A 20,900-nucleotide genomic window follows, 5' to 3' on the forward strand; every position below is an offset into this window, starting at 1 on the left:
AGGAGGATCAGGGGTCAAGCTGTGCAAAACCCTTGCACAGATCAGGTATGACATGTTTATTATTTATTTTCTTTAATGAACCTTTACAATCAATTTTAGTGTGATGCACTTTCACAGCGTGTTTCTGAAGTGCGTGGCAAAGCACGCTTCTATCTGTGCTGTTTGTCGCATGTTCCAGAAACGCCGGGTGTTAATGGAGCTTAACCACTTGCCAACCGACGCACACCGATATACATCTGCACAATGGCAGCGGTGGGCAAATGGGCATACCTGTACATCCCCTTTAATTGGCGGGGCTAGCTGGCATGTGTGGCCGCCGCGTACAGTGTGACTGTGCCCACAGGACCCACAGACTCGATGTCCGCCGGTGTGCCAGCGATCGTGTCATAGGCAATTCCCCGCAGAACGGGGAAGTGCCTATGTAAACAAGGCATTTCCCCGTTCTTGCTTGTGACATGACAGAGATCTACTGCTCCCTGTCATTGGGAGCAGTGATCGCTGTCATGTGAGTGGAAGCCCACCCACCCCACAGTTAGAATCACTCCCTAGGACACACTTAACCCCTTGATCGCCCCCTAGTGTTAACCCCTTCCCTGCCAGTGTAATTTACACAGTAATCAGTAAATTTTTATAGCACCGATCGCTATGTAAATGACAATGGCCCCAAAATAGTGTCAAAAGTGTCCTCCATAATGTCGCAGTCACGATAAAAATCGCAGATCGCCGTTATTACTAATAAAAAAATTAATAATAAAAATGCCATAAAACTATCCCCTATTTTCTAGACATTATAACTTTTGCGCAAACCAATCAATAAACGCTTATTGCATTTTTTTTTACCAAAAATATGTAGAAGAATAAGTTTCGGCTTAAACTGAGGAAAAAAATAGTTTTTTTATATATTTTTTGGGGGATATTTTTTATAGCAAAAAAGTTAAAAATAATGCGTTTTTTTTCAAAATTTTCGCTCTTTTTTTGTTTATAGCCCAAAAAAAAAAAAACCGCAGAGGTGATCAAATACCACCAAAAGAAAGCTCTATTTGTGGGGAAAAAAGGATGTCAATTTTGTTTTGGTGTAACGTCGCACGACCGTGCAATTGTCAAAGTGACGCAGTGCCGAATCGCAAAAAGTGCTCTGGTCAGGAAAGGGGGTAAAATCGAAGCTGAAGCGGTTAATGTCTGCATAACGAGCAGTCATTCAATCTGAAATTCGTTTGTGAAGTGTGTACAGTAAGTGAATTCTCTTTGCCGGGAGGATGTAACTTACCTTAGCTTCCCATTGTCTTGTATTATTCTCCATGCTTGTAATTGTAGGAATAAAAATAAATGTTGAAAGTAAATGACTCCACCCTACTTGTGGGTAATTAATGATATGATTAATTTGATTTCTCAGGGTTAGTGATGGCCGAACGGTTCGCCCGGCGGTCGTTTCGCGGCGAATTTCCGACTTTCGCCGTCCGCGGGTTCGAACGCCTTTTTCCGTCGTTCGCCCCGGCGGACTTACGTGTTTAATGTATACAAGAACTTTAACCTTTCGTGACACGTTTATCATGTGTTACAGGACAACCAATTGAGACATGACAGCTCATGGACACTTGGACATTCCCCCTAACCTATAAATACACCCGATCCGGTGGCCATTTTACATTCTTTCTTCTGTCACTGTAGGGAAAGGATCCTGTGTGGAGTAGGGACAGAGAAAACGCTAGCTATTTGGTACACAAAAGTTCTTTTCAGGACTGGTATAGGTGTTAGGTCAGCAGCCTGAGTTTCTTTTGTCAGTTTAGATAAAGGGACAGAGCGCTGTATGCTGCTATTTTAGGGACAGCTCAGCCAGATTAGTCTTTCTTCATCATCATCATCATCATCATCATTAGCTGTTACTATCAGGTCCACAAAAGAGCTGTTCCAGCTAATCGTTCCAGCCTACTCTTTTTTGCCAATTTGTATAGGGACAGGCAGGAAGCAGTGTGTCAGGCAGTGAGGATAATTTTAAAGACTTGCTGTTACTATTAGTTCCACAAAGGTTCTTTTCAGGACTGGTATCAGTGGTACGGTAATAGGCTTGTACACGTATAATATTCTTTCTTCCAAATATAGAAAGAATATTATACTTGACTGCTGCCCTTCTGCTGCAGTCTGCTAATCATTCACAACTCACTTGTTCCACAAAGCTCTTTATCAGGACTGGTAACTTGGTCTGTCTAGGGTGCTACGGTACATAGGCTTGGGTGCGGTACAGTCTGCTGTTCTGTAAGGACCGCTATCGGTCCACAATACATAGGGTTGCCGTGCACTACTGCTGACCGCTGCCCTATACTGCAGCAGTCCTTCATTGGTATAGGGACTGACGTACAGTCTGCTAATCACTAACACACAACCTGCTTGGTCCACAAAAGTTCTTATAAGGACTGGTAACTTGGTATAGGGTGCTACGGTACATAGGCCTGAGTGCGTTACAGTCTGCTGTTCTGTAAGGACCGCTATCGGTCCACAATACATAGGGTTGCCGTGCACTACTGCTGACCGCTGCCCTATACTGCAGCAGTCCTTCAGCGGTATAGGGACTGACGCACAGTCTGCTAAACACTAACACACAACCTGCTTGGTCCACAAAAGTTTTTATAAGGACTGGTAACTTGGTATAGGGTGCTACGGTACATAGGCCTGAGTGCAGTACAGTCTGCTGTTCTGTAAGGACCGCTATCGGTCCACAATACATAGGGTTGCCGTGCACTACTGCTGACCGCTGCCCTATACTGCAGCAGTCCTTCATTGGTATAGGGACTGACGTACAGTCTGCTAATCACTAACACACAACCTGCTTGGTCCACAAAAGTTCTTATAAGGACTGGTAACTTGGTATAGGGTGCTACGGTACATAGGCCTGAGTGCGTTACAGTCTGCTGTTCTGTAAGGACCGCTATCGGTCCACAATACATAGGGTTGACGTGCACCACTGCTGACCGCTGCCCTATACTGCAGCAGTCCTTCAGCGGTATAGGGACTGACGTACAGTCTGCTAAACACTAATACACAACCTGCTTGGTCCACAAAAGTTCTTATAAGGACTGGTAACTTGGTATAGGGTGCTACGGTACATAGGCTTGAGTGCGGTACAGTCTGCTGTTCTGTAAGGACCGCTATCGGTCCACAATAGATAGGGTTGACGTGCACCACTGCTGACCGCTGCCCTATACTGCAGCAGTCCTTCAGCGGTATAGGGACTGACGCACAGTCTGCTAAACACTAACACACAACCTGCTTGGTCCACAAAAGTTTTTATAAGGACTGGTAACTTGGTATAGGGTGCTACGGTACATAGGCCTGAGTGCGTTACAGTCTGCTGTTCTGTAAGGACCGCTATCGGTCCACAATACATAGGGTTGCCGTGCACTACTGCTGACCGCTGCCCTATACTGCAGCAGTCCTTCATTGGTATAGGGACTGACGTACAGTCTGCTAATCACTAACACACAACCTGCTTGGTCCACAAAAGTTCTTATAAGGACTGGTAACTTGGTATAGGGTGCTACGGTACATAGGCCTGAGTGCGTTACAGTCTGCTGTTCTGTAAGGACCGCTATCGGTCCACAATACATAGGGTTGACGTGCACCACTGCTGACCGCTGCCCTATACTGCAGCAGTCCTTCAGCGGTATAGGGACTGACGTACAGTCTGCTAAACACTAATACACAACCTGCTTGGTCCACAAAAGTTCTTATAAGGACTGGTAACTTGGTATAGGGTGCTACGGTACATAGGCTTGAGTGCGGTACAGTCTGCTGTTCTGTAAGGACCGCTATCGGTCCACAATACATAGGGTTGCCGTGCACTACTGCTGACCGCTGCCCTATACTGCAGCAGTCCTTCATTGGTATAGGGACTGACGTACAGTCTGCTAATCACTAACACACAACCTGCTTGTTCCACAAAAGTTCTTATAAGGACTGGTAACTTGGTATAGGGTGCTACGGTACATAGGCTTGAGTGCGGTACAGTCTGCTGTTCTGTAAGGACCGCTATCGGTCCACAATAGATAGGGTTGACGTGCACCACTGCTGACCGCTGCCCTATACTGCAGCAGTCCTTCAGCGGTATAGGGACTGACGTACAGTCTGCTAAACACTAATACACAACCTGCTTGGTCCACAAAAGTTCTTATAAGGACTGGTAACTTGGTATAGGGTGCTACGGTACATAGGCTTGAGTGCGGTACAGTCTGCTGTTCTGTAAGGACCGCTATCGGTCCACAATAGATAGGGTTGACGTGCACCACTGCTGACCGCTGCCCTATACTGCAGCAGTCCTTCAGCGGTATAGGGACTGACGTACAGTCTGCTAAACACTAATACACAACCTGCTTGGTCCACAAAAGTTCTTATAAGGACTGGTAACTTGGTATAGGGTGCTACGGTACATAGGCTTGAGTGCGGTACAGTCTGCTGTTCTGTAAGGACCGCTATCGGTCCACAATACATAGGGTTGCCGTGCACTACTGCTGACCGCTGCCCTATACTGCAGCAGTCCTTCATTGGTATAGGGACTGACGTACAGTCTGCTAATCACTAACACACAACCTGCTTGTTCCACAAAAGTTCTTATAAGGACTGGTAACTTGGTATAGGGTGCTACGGTACATAGGCTTGAGTGCGGTACAGTCTGCTGTTCTGTAAGGACCGCTATCGGTCCACAATAGATAGGGTTGACGTGCACCACTGCTGACCGCTGCCCTATACTGCAGCAGTCCTTCAGCGGTATAGGGACTGACGTACAGTCTGCTAAACACTAATACACAACCTGCTTGGTCCACAAAAGTTCTTATAAGGACTGGTAACTTGGTATAGGGTGCTACGGTACATAGGCTTGAGTGCGGTACAGTCTGCTGTTCTGTAAGGACCGCTATCGGTCCACAATAGATAGGGTTGACGTGCACCACTGCTGACCGCTGCCCTATACTGCAGCAGTCCTTCAGCGGTATAGGGACTGACGTACAGTCTGCTAAACACTAATACACAACCTGCTTGGTCCACAAAAGTTCTTATAAGGACTGGTAACTTGGTATAGGGTGCTACGGTACATAGGCTTGAGTGCGGTACAGTCTGCTGTTCTGTAAGGACCGCTATCGGTCCACAATAGATAGGGTTGACGTGCACCACTGCTGACCGCTCACCTATACTGCAGCAGTCCTTCAGCGGTATAGGGACTAAGAGTTTTGTCACAGGGTCATTTAAAAAATGACATGCAGAGGAAGAGGCAGGCCCTTCCGCAGGGGTGGTAGGGGTAGGGCAGGAGCAACAGGCTTGAGCCAAAGTGGGAAGTTGCAGAAGGTGCGTTCAATTACTTTAAAGGATGCACCAGACTTGGTTGAGTGGCTCGCTCAGCCTTACTCTTCTGCACCCTCCTCATCCTCTCGATCTGCACCCTCTTCTTCACTCTCTGCTATGTGCACCCCCAAAGACACTACCACCAACAACACGACCACCACCACCACCACCACATACCTTCCGCTTGAGTCACTGGAATTATTTTCCGATCCATATCAAGAGGACATTTCTGATGCGCAGCCACTCTTGGTATTGGATCAGGAAGAGGAGGTAGCAACAAGCGCTACTCAGCAGTCTGACGCCAGTACCCAGATCAGCCCAAGGAGGAGGTTGGTCCCCGGTGTTGCTGCCTACTCTACTTATAGCGGTGGGGAAGGTGACGTTGATGATGACGTGTCTAGTGATGTCACGTGGGTGCCCACAAGAGAGGAAGAGGAGGGGAGTTCAGAGGGAGATATGGACCAGCAGATAGGGAGGAGAAGCAGCAATGACTTACATTGCACAGCAGGGACAAAGCAGACTGCAAATGTATCAGGAGCGAGTCATCGACCATGTACGGTCACATCTGGCGCTCCCAGGACACCGGCACATGGCTCCGCAGTGTGGGCTTTTTTTAACGTGTCCGCTGCTGACAATAGCGTTGCCATCTGCAATCTTTGCAGTCAACGCGTTAGTCGCGGTAAGCCCAATACTCACCTAGGGACGACCGCCTTAAGAAGGCACATGAGCAGCCATCACCGAGCCCAGTGGGAGCAACGGAACACACAAAGCCACACTGCAGGCTCTCACCGTCCAGCCTCGTCTTCTACTTCTCCTTCTCCTCTCTCCTCACAATTGTCCTCCACTCCACCTTCCATCACGCCAAGCTCACATTTTTCTGCAAAAAGGCAGGCTTCCGTGGGCCTAATGTTTGAGCGTAAAAAAATGATGACGCCGGATAACCCTCTTGCCCAACGGTTGGCGGCTGGCTTGTCAGAACTCATAGCCCGCCAACTACTGCCATATAAACTGGTGGACTCGGAGGCCTTTCGCAAATTTGTGGCCATTGGAACACCACAATGGAAGGTCCCAGGAAGGAAGTATTTCTCAGAGAAGGGCATCCCAGAGCTATATGGCCATGTTCAGCGGCAAGTGAATGTATCTCTGGCACACAGTGTCGGTGCCAAGATACATCTGACCACAGACACGTGGTCTAGCAAACACGGGCAGGGAAGGTATATCAGTTTTACTGCCCACTGGGTGAACCTTCTGACGGCCGTCAAGCATGTAACCCGTGGCACCCGTGTAGATTTGGTTTTACCGCCACGGATTGCATGCAGGCCTGACTCTTCTTCTCCTCCTCCTACTCCATCCTCCTCCCTCTCCTCCTCAGCTGCCTCCTCCTTTTCCGCTGCTAGCGTCTCTTCCACTGCACCGCCCAAGCTCCCCAGAACCTATTCCACATGCCAGGTGAGACGTTGCCATGCCGTGCTGCGTCTGTTGTGCCTGGAAGCAAAGAGCCACACTGGCCCGGCACTCCTTTCAGCTTTGCGTTCACAGGCAGATGAGTGGCTAACACCGCTCAATTTGACAGTTGGTAAAGTGGTGTGTGACAACGGTGCCAATCTGCTTAGCGCATTGAAACAGGGCAAAATCACGCACGTGCCGTGCATGGCACACGTCTTAAACTTGGTCGTGCAGCGATTCCTTGTCAAATACCCTGGGGTCCAGGACATCTTGCGGCAGGCAAGGAAAATCTCGGCCCATTTCAGAAGATCTTACACGGCCATGGCTCGCCTTGCTGACATTCAGCGGCGACACCATCTGCCGGTCAGACGTCTTATTTGCGATTGCCCGACGCGATGGAACTCAACCTTCTATATGCTTGATAGGCTGCTCCAGCAGAAACGTGCAGTTAACGTCTACCTGTATGAACTCTGCGAAAGAAACGGTTCTGGGGAGCTGGGTTTTTTTTCACCGCGCCAGTGGCTGCTCATGCGCGACACATGCAGACTTCTGCGGCCATTTGAGGAGATCACCAAACTGGTCAGTCGCAGCCATGGCGCCATCAGTGACATGGTACCTTATGCCTTCTTTCTGGAGCGTGCATTGCGTCGTGTCATTGATCAGGCTGTGGAGGAGCAGGAGCGGGAAGATGAGGAAGTCGCAATGCTGGATGAATTCCCAGGGGGGGCTACTCTATCTGAGACAAGTCAACAACAGGAGTCTGATGAGGAGTCAGAGGAGGATGGTGCCGGGGCGGATGAGCAGGAGCAAGAAGAGCATGCTTTAAACCTTTCTGGGATCCCTGTTGTGCGAGGATGGGGAGAGGAGAATGAAGAGGACGACATTATCCTGGATGATGAGCAGGAGCCAGGCCACCACACCGCTTCCACTTTAGTGCAAATGGGGGCCTTCATGCTCCAGTGTTTTAATAGGGACCCCCGTATAAAAAGCATGAGGGTCAAGGACCAGTACTGGGTGGCAACGTACTTAGACCCCCGGTACAAACACAAAATGGCGGAAATGTTACCGCCGTCGCAGAGGGCTGTCAGAATGCAGCACTTCCAGGCCTTGCTTCGAGAAATGCTGCATTCTGCTTTTGCGTGCGCTGGCAGAGGAGCAATTCCCACTCCCAGAGAAGGATTTGCGGGTACCAATCCAACAGCGCCTGCAAGAAGAGGCCGGTTTGAAGATGTGTTGGTGACTTCGGATATGAGGTCATTCTTTCAGCCGACCCATCGACAGGTGTCATCCGGATCCAGCATCAGGGAACGCCTAGACCGTCAGGTGTCCGACTACATTGGGTTAACGGCCGATGTGGACGCTCTGAGGAGTGATGAACCCCTAGACTACTGGGTGGGCAGGCTTGACCTCTGGCCAGAGCTTGCCCAATTTGCAATCGAACTGTTGGCTTGCCCCTCATCCAGTGTCCTGTCCGAAAGGACGTTCAGCGCAGCAGGGGGGATTGTGACCGATAAGCGTACTCGCCTAGCTCACCACAGTGTTAACTACCTCACATTTCTAAAAATGAATGAGGCATGGATCTCGGAGGAATTCAACACATGTGATCAGTAGACCATGTATATGTCTATAAACAATTTTTGGAATCAAGCACACAGACCTTCTTAATTCATTTGGCTCACTTCCCTGACCCAAAAAAGCACACCGTACTATATGCCCCTACCCTCCTCTTTGAAGAGGTTGAGCGGTGTCATATTTCTACTGGGGCTGCTTATTATGAGGGGTTCCCACCATCCCTGTGCTGTGCTGACTTCCTCCTGGGTGTTCTTATTATGAGGGGCTCCCACCATCCCTGTGCTGTGCTGACTTCCTCCTGGGGGTTCTTATTATGAGGGGATCACACCATCCCTGTGCTGTGCTGACTTCCTCCTGGGGCTGCTTACGGTGCTGCTGTCAGCGCTGTATGTCACGGAGCTGCTGTCAGCGCTGTATGTCACGGAGCTGCTGTCAGCGCTGTATGTCACGGAGCTGCTGTCAGCGCTGTATGTCACGGAGCTGCTGTCAGCGCTGTATGTCACGGAGCTGCTGTCAGCGCTGTATGTCACGGAGCTGCTGTCAGCGCTGTATGTCACGGAGCTGCTGTCAGCGCTGTATGTCACGGAGCTGCTGTCAGCGCTGTATGTCACGGAGCTGCTGTCAGCGCTGTATGTCACGGAGCTGCTGTCAGCGCTGTATGTCACGGAGCTGCTGTCAGCGCTGTATGTCACGGAGCTGCTGTCAGCGCTGTATGTCACGGTGCTGCTGTCAGCGCTGTATGTCACGGAGCTGCTGTCAGCGCTGTATGTCACGGAGCTGCTGTCAGTGCTGTATGTCACGGAGCTGCTGTCAGCGCTGTATGTCACGGAGCTGCTGTCAGCGCTGTATGTCACGGAGCTGCTGTCAGCGCTGTATGTCACGGTGCTGCTGTCAGCGCTGTATGTCACGGAGCTGCTGTCAGCGCTGTATGTCACGGAGCTGCTGTCAGCGCTGTATGTCACGGAGCTGCTGTCAGCGCTGTATGTCACGGAGCTGCTGTCAGCGCTGTATGTCACGGAGCTGCTGTCAGCGCTGTATGTCACGGTGCTGCTGTCAGCGCTGTATGTCACGGAGCTGCTGTCAGCGCTGTATGTCACGGAGCTGCTGTCAGTGCTGTATGTCACGGAGCTGCTGTCAGCGCTGTATGTCACGGAGCTGCTGTCAGCGCTGTATGTCACGGAGCTGCTGTCAGCGCTGTATGTCACGGTGCTGCTGTCAGCGCTGTATGTCACGGAGCTGCTGTCAGCGCTGTATGTCACGGAGCTGCTGTCAGCGCTGTATGTCACGGAGCTGCTGTCAGCGCTGTATGTCACGGAGCTGCTGTCAGCGCTGTATGTCACGGAGCTGCTGTCAGCGCTGTATGTCACGGTGCTGATGTCAGTGCTCTGTATTACGGTGCTGCTGTCAGTGCTCTGTATCTCCTGCACCCTCTTGTTTGCCTACCCTGGTCCCTGACCTTCCCTCTCCTCCATTGCCTTCATTAGCTCCATAGTCCTGAATTGTCAGAACAATTTCCCAAATAAAAAAAAAATGCTTGTAGTTATCGATCCCAAATTCACCTCATACATGTATTATGCTATTGTCCAGGTGGTGGGACTACGTGCTACCCCCTAATAATTACCCCGTGGCCGCAAATTCGACCTAAAGGTTTGCGAAATTCGCCTCCCATTGAAGTCAATGGAGCCCGCGGCGAACGGTCGTTTTCGCGAACGTTTGTGTCCGTTCGCGTTTCGCGTTCGCGAAACGTCCCGTCGGAAGTTCGTCCATCACTACTCAGGGTAAAGCCGTGTGTGCTGTAAATTATTCAGAGAAAGGCTGAAATAAGGATATAAATTAAGGAGCTGTCAGTATAGATTATAGGTTGAAGAGACGCGTGTCATTGTATAGTACACAGGAGGGAGGGGAAGTTTCCTAATTATAAGGGGTGTTTGAGAATCATTTATATTTTCGAACCCACGCTACCGAAAAAGATGGCAAACATAAACCTTACAGGGGTTATAACCCTCCCTTTCTCTACCCTTGCTGGGTTGTCCCCAGAAAAGTGTTATGGCGATGTTTACCTACCTCACTTATACGCTTAATGATACGTAACATAAGTGCTTACAACCTTTTATCTATATATGAATCAACCAATGTGGTTGCAGCTATAACCCATGAAATCAATAAGGAATGATAACGGTGTTAAAATACAAAGAACCAATTTATTTATACTGAAAAGAACCGTTAGAATAATCACGCCACGTACTCACGATCGGAATTATGGTCAGAAAAAGCTCTGATCGTTTTTGCGATGGAAATCCGACGGAATTCCGCTCAAGCTGTCTTGCCTACACACCAAATTGTGACCTGTCAAGAACGCGGTGATGTACAACACTACGCTGAGCCGAGAAAAAATCAAGTTAAATTTTTTCGAATAGTTTCCGAGCATGCGTCAAATTATTTCCGAGCATGCGTAGGAATTTTGCGCGTCGGAATTTCTACAGACAATCGGAATTTCATAGTTTCATAGATAGTAAGGTTGAATAAAGACACCAGTCCATTCAGTTCAACCTGAGTGAGTGTCTACAATTGTCCCTATCCCTGTACATTGCACACTCACATCGGTCCCTACACCCAAGGAGCCCACAATCCAAGGTCCCCATTCATATACTAGGGACAATTTTTGGACAGAAGCCAATTAACCTACCAGCATGTCTTTGGATTGTGGGAGGAAACTGGAGTACCCGGAGGAAACCCACGCAGGCACAGGGAGAACATGCAAACTCCAGGCAGGTAGTGTCATGGTTGGGATACAAACCAGCGACCCTATTTACTGCTAGGCGAGAGTGCTAACCACTACACCACTGTGCCGAATTTTTGAAACTTTTTCCATCGGAAAAAATTGAGAACATGCTCTCAAATTTTTGCTGGTGGGAATTCGGCCAGCTAAATTCTGCTGGAGCCTATGCACGGTCGCATTTTCCAATGAAAAGCTCTCATCGGTCTTTTGCTGGCCGAAATTCTGATCGTGTGTACGCGGCATCAGAGTTTACCAAATATAATATAGTGATGTTACAAATACAGTGTTGCCAGTCTACAAAGATAATTAATGCAAAAAGGAGATATGGTTACAATTGACATACACATGCTATCAAGGTATTAAGGCATATCCTAGGATAGAAAAAGTTAGAGAAAAGAAAAGAGACATAAGATAATACAGATACATTACCTAGACAGTCCATACGTGACCATGCTTAGGGGGGGGGGGGGCACACCTAGAGGAAGAAAGGGGTGTGTGACTCTCTGTACTGCTTTTATAGCCCCCTCTGCCCCTACTCCCACCAATCCAGGTTCTACCCTCCCTACCCACCCCCCCTCCGGAACCTTGTCATTGGTCCAGGGTTGCATCAAATTCTGATTGGCAGTAATTTCAAGTCTAGTTGGTCATCATGCTTCTCTCATAAACATTATGCTGCGTACACACGTAGCCAACTATCCGGTGCACTTAGTCTGACGGACTTCCCGCCGGACTGTCCGAACGAGCTACTTGCCCATACACGGCACTTTTTCAGCGGACTAATACGGCGTACTAAGTCCGTCGGACTATCCGCCGTACTTTTGAAATGAACAGACTCGTCCACACACGTGGAGGAAAGTCCACTCATTTTGAGCGCGTTTCCAGGTAGCTGGGGCCAGCGAAGGAGGCGTCGCTGGCCCCGTCACCTGGTATGGACTTAAAGGGGAACCCCTACGCTGAAAAATCGGCGTGGGGGTCCCCCCCTAGGTCCACATCAGACCCTTGTCCGAGCACGCTACCCAGCCGGCCAGGAAAGGGGGTGGGGACGAGCAAGCGCCCCCCCCCCCCCCTACCTCCTGAGCCATGCCAGGCCGCGTGCCCTCAACATGTTGATGAGGACAAGGGCCTCTTCCCGACAACCCTGGCCATTGGTTGTCGGGGTCTGCGGGCGGGGGACTTATCGGAATTCAGGAGCCCCCTGTAATAAGGGGGCCCCCCCGATACCGGCCCCCACCCTATGTGAATGAGTATGGGGTACAATGTACCCCTACCATTTCACCTGTAAAAAAAAAGTAAAAAAAAACACAACACACAAGGGTTAAAATAGTTCATTGCACAGCTGCGGGGGTCTTCTGTCCGTCTTCGGGGGTCTTCTCTCCGGACTTTCTTCTTCGCCGCCGCCGCCCTCTTCTTCCGACTTCGGGGGTCTTGTCCCCCTCTTTGGGGGTCTTGTCCCCCTCTTCGGTTCTTCTTGCCAAGCCACCGCGCCTTCTTCTAGCTCTTTTACAGGCGGCGGCCCGGTCTTCTGACGCCGCTGTTGCCGTCTTCTGTTCTTCTCTTCTCTTCTTCTCTTCAGATGTTGCCTCGTCGCTGCCTCCGCTCACAATGGCAGGGACGTGGCACGCGGCGACTTATATAGGGACATCACCGGATGATGTCCCCGCCCATTATGATGTCACAGTCCCAGAGGGGCTCCCGGATTCCGATAAGCCCCCGCCCGCAGACCCAGACAACCAACGGCCAGGGTTGTTGGGAAGATGCCCTTGTCCTCATCAACATGGGGACAAGGTGCTTTGGGGTGGGGGGGCCGCGCGGCCCCCCCCTTCCCCAAGGCAGCCCCCATGTTGAGGGCACGCAGCCTGGCACAGCTCAGGAGGTGGGGGGGGCGCTCGCTCGTGCCCACCCCCTTTCCTGGCCGGCCGGGTAACGTGCTCGGACAAGGTTCTAATGTGGACCTTGGGGGGGACCCCCACGCTGATTTTTCAGCGTAGGGGTTCCCCTTTAAGTCCATACCAGGTGACGGGGCCAGCGACGCCTCCTTTGCTGGCCCCGGCTACCTGGAGACGAGCTTAAAATGAGCAAACTTTTCTCCGGGCGGTTCATTTCAAAAGTACGGCGGACTAGCACACACACGGCTGGATTGTCCGCCGAAATGCGAGTCCAAAGGACAGATTGGAGTGCAAAACTACTTTCTAAGTCCGCCGGACTTTTGGGTAAAAAAACTCAAGTTTTCACCGGATTGTTTGATCATGTGTAGGAGGCATTAGACTCTCTTCTGTGCCTCTTTGTCTGAAACATAATTACCTTCGTTAAATCTTGATTTAAAAGAGTCAGCCTACTTTGATCTTAGCCTAAATTAGCATTTCAAGGGCTTATGATCAGGTGGAGACACAATGTCTGATGTCAGCACTGTCCAGACAGAGGGTCAGGGGTCCTGCAGCCTCATAGGACAGTCAGAGTAGAATGAAAACTCTTCCTACAAGCTTTAACCCGACACTGATAGAAGTCACAAGACTGCTATATGCAGCTGATGAGAAAAATTATTTAGCAGTTTATATTTACTACAATAATTCCATTTCCATGTTCCGTGCACTTAGGGTTGCCACCTGTCCTGGATTCACCCGGACAGTCTAGATTTTAAATTCTGTGTCTGGGTTTCAGTCCACCTGAAACCCAGATACATCAGTGGCAGCCCTGCAGCACCATTCCTTCTATCTCCCTCTCCCCTCCCTTCGGCTTCCAGTGCTTTTAATTATATTGATTGGGAGGACATTTTAACTGGGCTACAGACTAACATGGGTGGATAATACTGGGGGACAGACTGACGTGGGGGGTTATGCTGGCGGACAGACTGACATGGGGGGTTATGCTGGGGGACAGACTGATGTGGGGGGATGATAATTGTAGACAGACTGATGTGGAGGGAAATATAGTGGAGGACAGACTGACCTGGGGGGATTATACTGGGGGACAGACTGACCTGGTGGGATTATACTGGGGGACAGAATGACCTGGTGGGATTATGCTGGGGGACAGACTGACCTGGTGGGATTATACGGGGGAGAGACTGACCTGGGGGGATTATACTGTGGGACAGACTGACCTGGTGGGATTATACTGGGGGACAGACTGACCTGGTGAGATTATACTGGGGGACAGACTGACCTGGGGGGATTATACTGGGGGACAGACTGACCTGGTGGGATTATACTTGGGGACACACTGACCTGGGGGATTATACTGGGGAACATACCGACCTGGTGGGATTATACTGGGTGACAGATTTACCTGGTGGGATTATACTGGGGACAGACAGACCTGGTGGGATTATACTGGGGGACAGACAGACCTGGTGGGATTATACTGGGGACAGACTGACCTGGTGGGATTATACTGGAGGTCAGAATGACCTGGTGGGATTATACTGGGGGACAGACTGACCTGGTGGGATTATACTGGGGGACAGACTGACCTGGGGGGATTATACTGGGGGACAGACTGACCTGGTGGGATTATACTGGGGGACAGACTGACCTGGGGGGATTATACTGGGGGACAGTCTGACCTGGTGGGATTATACTGGGGGACAGACTGACCTGTGGGGATTATACTGGAGGACAGACAGACCTGGGGGAATTATACTGGGGGACAGACTGACCTGGTGGGATTATACTGGGGGACAGACAGACCTGGTGGGATTATACTGGGGACAGACTGACCTGGTGGGATTATACTGGAGGTCAGAATGACCTGGTGGGATTATACTGGGGGACAGACTGACCTGGTGGGATTATACTGGGGGACAGACTGACCTGGTGGGATTATACTGGGGGACAGACTGACCTGGTGGGATTATACTGGGGGACAGACTGACCTGTGGGGATTATACTGGAGGACAGACAGACCTGGAGGAATTATACTGGGGGACAGACTGACCTGGTGGGATTATACTGGGGGACAGACAGACCTGGTGGGATTATACTGGGGACAGACTGACCTGGTGGGATTATACTGGAGGTCAGAATGACCTGGTGGGATTATACTGGGGGACAGACTGACCTGGTGGGATTATACTGGGGGACAGACTGACCTGGTGGGATTATACTGGGGGACAGACTGACCTGGGGGGATTATACTGGGGGACAGACTGACCTGGGGGGATTATACTGGGGGACAGTCTGACCTGGTGGGAATATACTGGGGGACAGACTGACCTGGTGGGATTATACTGGGGGACAGACTGACCTGTGGGGATTATACTGGGGGACAGACAGACCTGGGGGAATTATACTGGGGGACAGACAGACCTGGTGGGATTATACTGGGGACAGACTGACCTGGTGGGATTATACTGGAGGTCAGAATGACCTGGTGGGATTATACTGGGGGACAGACTGACCTGGTGGGATTATACTGGGGGACAGACTGACCTGGTGGGATTATACTGGGGGACAGACTGACCTGGTGGGATTATACTGGGGGACAGACTGACCTGGGGGGATTATACTGGGGGACAGTCTGACCTGGTGGGATTATACTGGGGGACAGACTGACCTGTGGGGATTATACTGGGGGACAGACAGACCTGGGGGAATTATACTGGGGGACAGACTGACCTGGTGGGATTATACTGGGGGACAGACTGACCTGGTGGGATTATACTGGGGGACAGACTGACCTGGGGGATTATACTGGGGGACAGACTGACCTGGTGGGATTATACTGGGGAACAGACTTACCTGGTGGGATTATACTGGGGGACAGACAGACCTGGTGGGATTATAGACAAAAAGAGGGACAAATGAGGGGGATAGAGGGACAGAGGGACATTGCTCCAAATCAGTGACAGTCCCGCGAAATCCGGGACAGTTGGGAGTTATGCATGCATCTGGGTGTGAATGCAGCCTCGGGGGTTCCTATGGACTTTACCCAGCTGAATACAAATAAAGAGAAAGAAAATGAATGAAAAGAATTCAAGGTTGACGTATATATAGAATGCGGCTAAGGCTAAGTGACTTGATGAATACCTGACATCCCCGTCGTGTCCACCTGTCAAAAAATTTCCACCATCGGCGCAGCCTGGCGCTCAATGATAAACGGCACAAAAATTATAATCGAGAAGAAAAAAAATGAGAAAAAAACAATAATTTGGTTTTTGTGCTTCACAGATTTTTTTATATGAAAGCCAAAAGAGAAGAATACACGGAGAATAATGACCGGCTGGGGCAGCTTTCCTTGGCTGACCTGCGACACGCCACTCCTATTGTTGGAAATGTCACCTGAGCTATTTCCGTTCATTGCTGCAGGCGTGGGGGGGGGGGGGGAGGTGATTCTGAAACACAAAACCAAAGAGAACGTGAAATCCAACTGCATGCAAAACTTTTTTCTTTTTTTTTCAGTTTACCATAAGCAGAGTCACATTTTGCTGGAGTCGTTGGTCCAGGTATTCCCCCATAGGGTGCAGGGCAGGTTCTTCCTCTGACACCCAGGTGTCACTTCTCCCAGCCTACGTCACAGGTCAGGGGGGGGGGGGAGGGGCTATAAACGGTGATGAAGGCTTAGCTGTTGACTTTTGACTGTAAAAGTTTAAATTTCCGTCCGGGTGACATGGCTGTTTGGGCTGCATGACGGAAGGAGGAAGGAGTGCGTGGAAGGGGTGATGGAGCAGATTATAATGGAGCAGATTATGAAGGTACCACCATTTTTTTTTTTTTTTTTTACGCTAGTGGGGGAATGGAAAGGTTCACCGTATTGCTGCGATGTGTTCGTGCACGTGGGTGAGCGCAGGTTTACGCTGTATGGATGCGTTTAAAAATAAAGGACCGCCAATGCACCCGAAAACCTGCGCAGAGATTGGATGTAACCAGATGCGTTGCCTTCGTTTTTGTTGGGGCGTCGTGCAAAACGTAATGCCTGCTGCCGCAATGTGCAATAGTGCGCGTGAGCGCACCCGGTACTGCAGCATGGAAATGGACCCGAGATCTGCTAAGCTGCAACATGTTACATTACTTTTTAACCGCTTGCCGACCGTCCTACAGCAGATTTACGGTACCGCTACAGGGCGTTTATGTATACGTGACTCTGCACTTCCGGGTAGGGGGCGCACGAGCGCGCTCCACCGTGCTGCTTCGTGTTAACGCACCTAGTACTGCAGCATGGAAATTGGCCTCTGAGGTCTGCTAAGTTTCAACATGTTACATTACTTTTTAATCGTTTGCAGACCGCCCTACAGCAGATTTAAGGTACTGCTACAGGGCGTATATATACGTGATTCTGCACTTCCAAGTGGGAGGTGCATGTGCTCGCTCCACCACGCTGCTTCGTGTTAGCGCACCCGGTACTGCAGCATGGAAATGCACCAGAAGTCTGCTAAGTTGCAACATGTTACATTACTTTTTAGCCGCTTGCCGACCGCCCTACAGCAGATTTACAGTACTGCTACAGGGCATATATATATACGTGATTCTGCACTTTCGGGTAGGGGGTGCACGCACGCGCTCCACCGCGCTGCTTCGTGTTAACGCAACCAGTACTGCAGCATGGAAATGCACCAGAAGTCTGCTAAGTTGCAACATGTTACATTACTTTTTAGCCGCTTGCCGACCGCCCTACAGCAGATTTACAGTACTGCTACAGGGCGTAATATATATATATATATATATATATATATATGTGTGATTCTGCACTTCCGGGTAGGGGGCGCACGTGCTCCACCGTGCTGCTCCTGCTGTGATTAGTCACAACAGAAGCCGATCAGCGGGTGCTGACCAATGCACGTCCGCTGGCACCTGCTGATTGGCGAGGAAAGACACTGAACAAAGCTCTTCCGATGTAAAATAATGTAGAGCTCCGTCCTGCCGGCGGGGATGTGATGGATTTTGTTTCCCTGCAAAGCACATCCCTTAGTGAAAGTCGCACACGGTACATACAAAAAAAACTGGCTAGGCACACCTTTAACCCTTTGATCGCCCCCTTCCCAGCCAGCGTCATTAGAATACCTCCCAACTTTTAGAGGTGGGAACGAGGGACACCTATCAGCAAAAGTATACAGGCATAGGACACACACCCTTGCCACGCCCCCTTAAAGAAGAATTGTACAAAAAATAAAAGCTTGGTTCAACCCAAAAGTGCTTTTTTACTACTGCTCATCCTTTATATTGGCTTTTGGAATTTATAAATGCTGCAATTTAGAAATCAGATGAAAGGTTTAGCGCTGTAAAACACTTTTTTATAAATAGAAAGTGAATTTTTTATACATCTATATAGATCAGACCAAAATGAGGGACAAATGAGGAGGAATGAGGGACAGAGGGACATTGCTCCAAATCAAGGACAGTCCCTCGAAATCAGGGACATATGGGAGCTATGTCATTAGTACAGTGACAGCGTATATTTTTAGCACTGATCGCTGTATTGGTGTCACTGGTGTGTCACAGGTTGCCACCTGTCAGGGATTGACCCGGATGGTTCGGGTTTGGAATCATGCGTCCGGGTTTCAGACTGCCTGAAACCCGGACACATTGTTCTGTCTGGACTATGGCTTCCCAGCAGGGTTGCTGGTTGCGGGTGGCTAAGCTGAGAGTGTCTATTACACTATCTTTCATGCTGCCCAAAGCCAGCACCAACAATCCCCCCCCCCTCCCCCACACACACACCTCCGGCGCAGGCAGATGTAAACACTGCTGTTTTCTTTTTTTGTTAGAAAGCCTGAGATCGATGGATCACGGGGAAACCTTTCCAATTGATGTTTAATTGGGGCGTGCAGCATCCTTTATCTCACTAATAGTATTCCATTTTTCAGCCTGAGATCGATTTATTTTCTTTTTTTTTAATCTCAGGCTTTCCAGCCTAGAGGAGAGATGTGGGTGACTTATAGAGCTCAGATCTCTCTGTAAAGAGGACCCGACATGTACTATTCCTATTACAAGGGATGTTTACTATCCTTGTAATAGGAATACAAGTGATCAAAAATAAAATAAAATAAAAGCGATCAAAAAGTAAAAAAAAATTAAAGCGGGAGTCCGCCGTTTTTTTTTTTTTTTAAAGCCAGCAGCTACAAATACTGCAGCTGCTGACTTTTAAAATAGTGACACTTACCCGCCCAGCGCGCCCGCGATTTTGTCACCCGAACTGATCTCTCGATCGTCTCTCGGTTGCTGCCGCCGCCATCTTGGGTATGGGAATCAGGAAGTGGAGCCTTTCGGCTTCATTTCCCGGTTCCCTACTGCGCATGCGCGAGTCGCGCTGCGCAATGAGGATGGTCCCCGCTGTCTCTGGGATCCGTGTGTTTCCCAGCAGGCAGCGGGGGACTTTCGGAAAGGGGCGTAGATTCTGCGGAAAGGGGCGTACCTTCTGCAGAATCTACGCCGGAAGTGGGTGCAGATACCTGTACTGTACAGGTACCTGCACCCCCCTCCCCCCTGAAAGGTGCCAATTGTGGCGCCGGAGGGGGGGAGGATTCCAATGAGCGGAAGTTCCACTTTAGGGTGGACCTCCGCTTTAAGGGAAAGTGTAAAAAAAAAAAATATATATATATATATATATATATATATATATATATATATATTTTTTTTTTTTAAAGTGGCAGAACTGAACGCATATGTAGGTTGCGCCCGCATATGTAAATGACATTCAAACCACACATGTGAGGTATCGCCCTGAACCTTAGAGCGAGAGCAATAATTCTAGCTCAAGATCTCCTCTGTACCTCTAACCTGGTAACCTGTAAAAAAAAAAAAATTTAAAGCATCTCTTATTAGACATGTGCACAACAAAAAAATGTGTTTTGTTTCTTTACGTTTCCGTTGATTCGTAGCGATTTCGTAATTTCTTAAGACGCAAAGTTTCATATTCGGACTCGTTCGTATTTTCCTAACAGTTATATTTTCTTTGATACGAAATGATTCGCAATTCCATCAGTCTAATTTTCTTTGATTCGAAATTCGTAATTTTGGTAGATAATCATTTTAATTTATTCAGTACACTACTCGTGATTTAGTAATTGCTACTTTTGTGAGATTGCCTTTTTCCGTTGATTCGTACTTTTGTAGGAAATAAAGAATAATAATCCTATGCTTGCTTTTCTAATAAGTCCTCCTGTACTTACTCCAGCCCACTCCCTCAGTCACGGGACCGGACTCCGTCTCCTCCTCAAATGAATCTAAAAAGATTCAGCAACGCAGTGTGACTCAGACACAAAATGGAAAAGCTGATTGGCTAAAGATATTAAGTAAGATACATCACACACTAATACACTGCCCATTTAAAACAAGAACACGAAATCAAGAAACTTACGAAATCACAAACATACGAAATCACAAACATACAAAACCACAAACATACAAAACCACAAACATACAAAACCACAAACATACAAAAACCTGAACATACAAAAACATGAACATACAAAAACACGAACATACAAAACCACGGACATACAGTGGTGTGAAAAAGTGTTTGCCCCCTTCCTCATTTCCTGTTCCTTTGCATGTTTGTCACACTTAAGTGTTTCGGAACATCAAACCAATTTAAACAATAGTCAAGGACAACACAAGTAAACACAAAATGCAATTTGTAAATGAAGGTGTTTATTATTAAAGGTGAAAAAAAATCCAAACCATCATGGCCCTGTGTGAAAAAGTGATTGCCCCCCTTGTTAAAACATACTATAACTGTGGTTGTCCACACCTGAGTTCAATTTCTCTAGCCACACCCAGGCCTGATTATTGCCACACCTGTTCACAATCAAGGCATCACTTAAATAGGAGCTGCTTGACAC

At 49.0% G+C, this 20,900-nt stretch overlaps 1 protein-coding gene across 1 annotated transcript in view; it reads left to right on the plus strand.

Moving 5' to 3' along the window:
* Positions 1-16,671: 16,671 nt before the first annotated feature.
* AP1G1 (adaptor related protein complex 1 subunit gamma 1) overlaps positions 16,672-20,900 on the plus strand; it is a 93,348-nt gene continuing 89,119 nt past the window's right edge. Inside the window, exon 1 of the mRNA XM_077452247.1 lies at positions 16,672-16,814. Within this exon, the coding sequence (XP_077308373.1) occupies positions 16,782-16,814 (33 nt within the window). The 5' untranslated portion in view covers positions 16,672-16,781. The remainder of the gene's footprint in view (positions 16,815-20,900) is intronic.

Source organism: Lithobates pipiens, unplaced genomic scaffold (assembly GCF_037356315.1).
Source record: "Lithobates pipiens isolate NorthernLeopardFrog02 unplaced genomic scaffold, aLitPip1_a1.2 Scaffold_10, whole genome shotgun sequence".
Taxonomy (NCBI): Eukaryota; Metazoa; Chordata; class Amphibia; order Anura; family Ranidae; genus Lithobates; species Lithobates pipiens.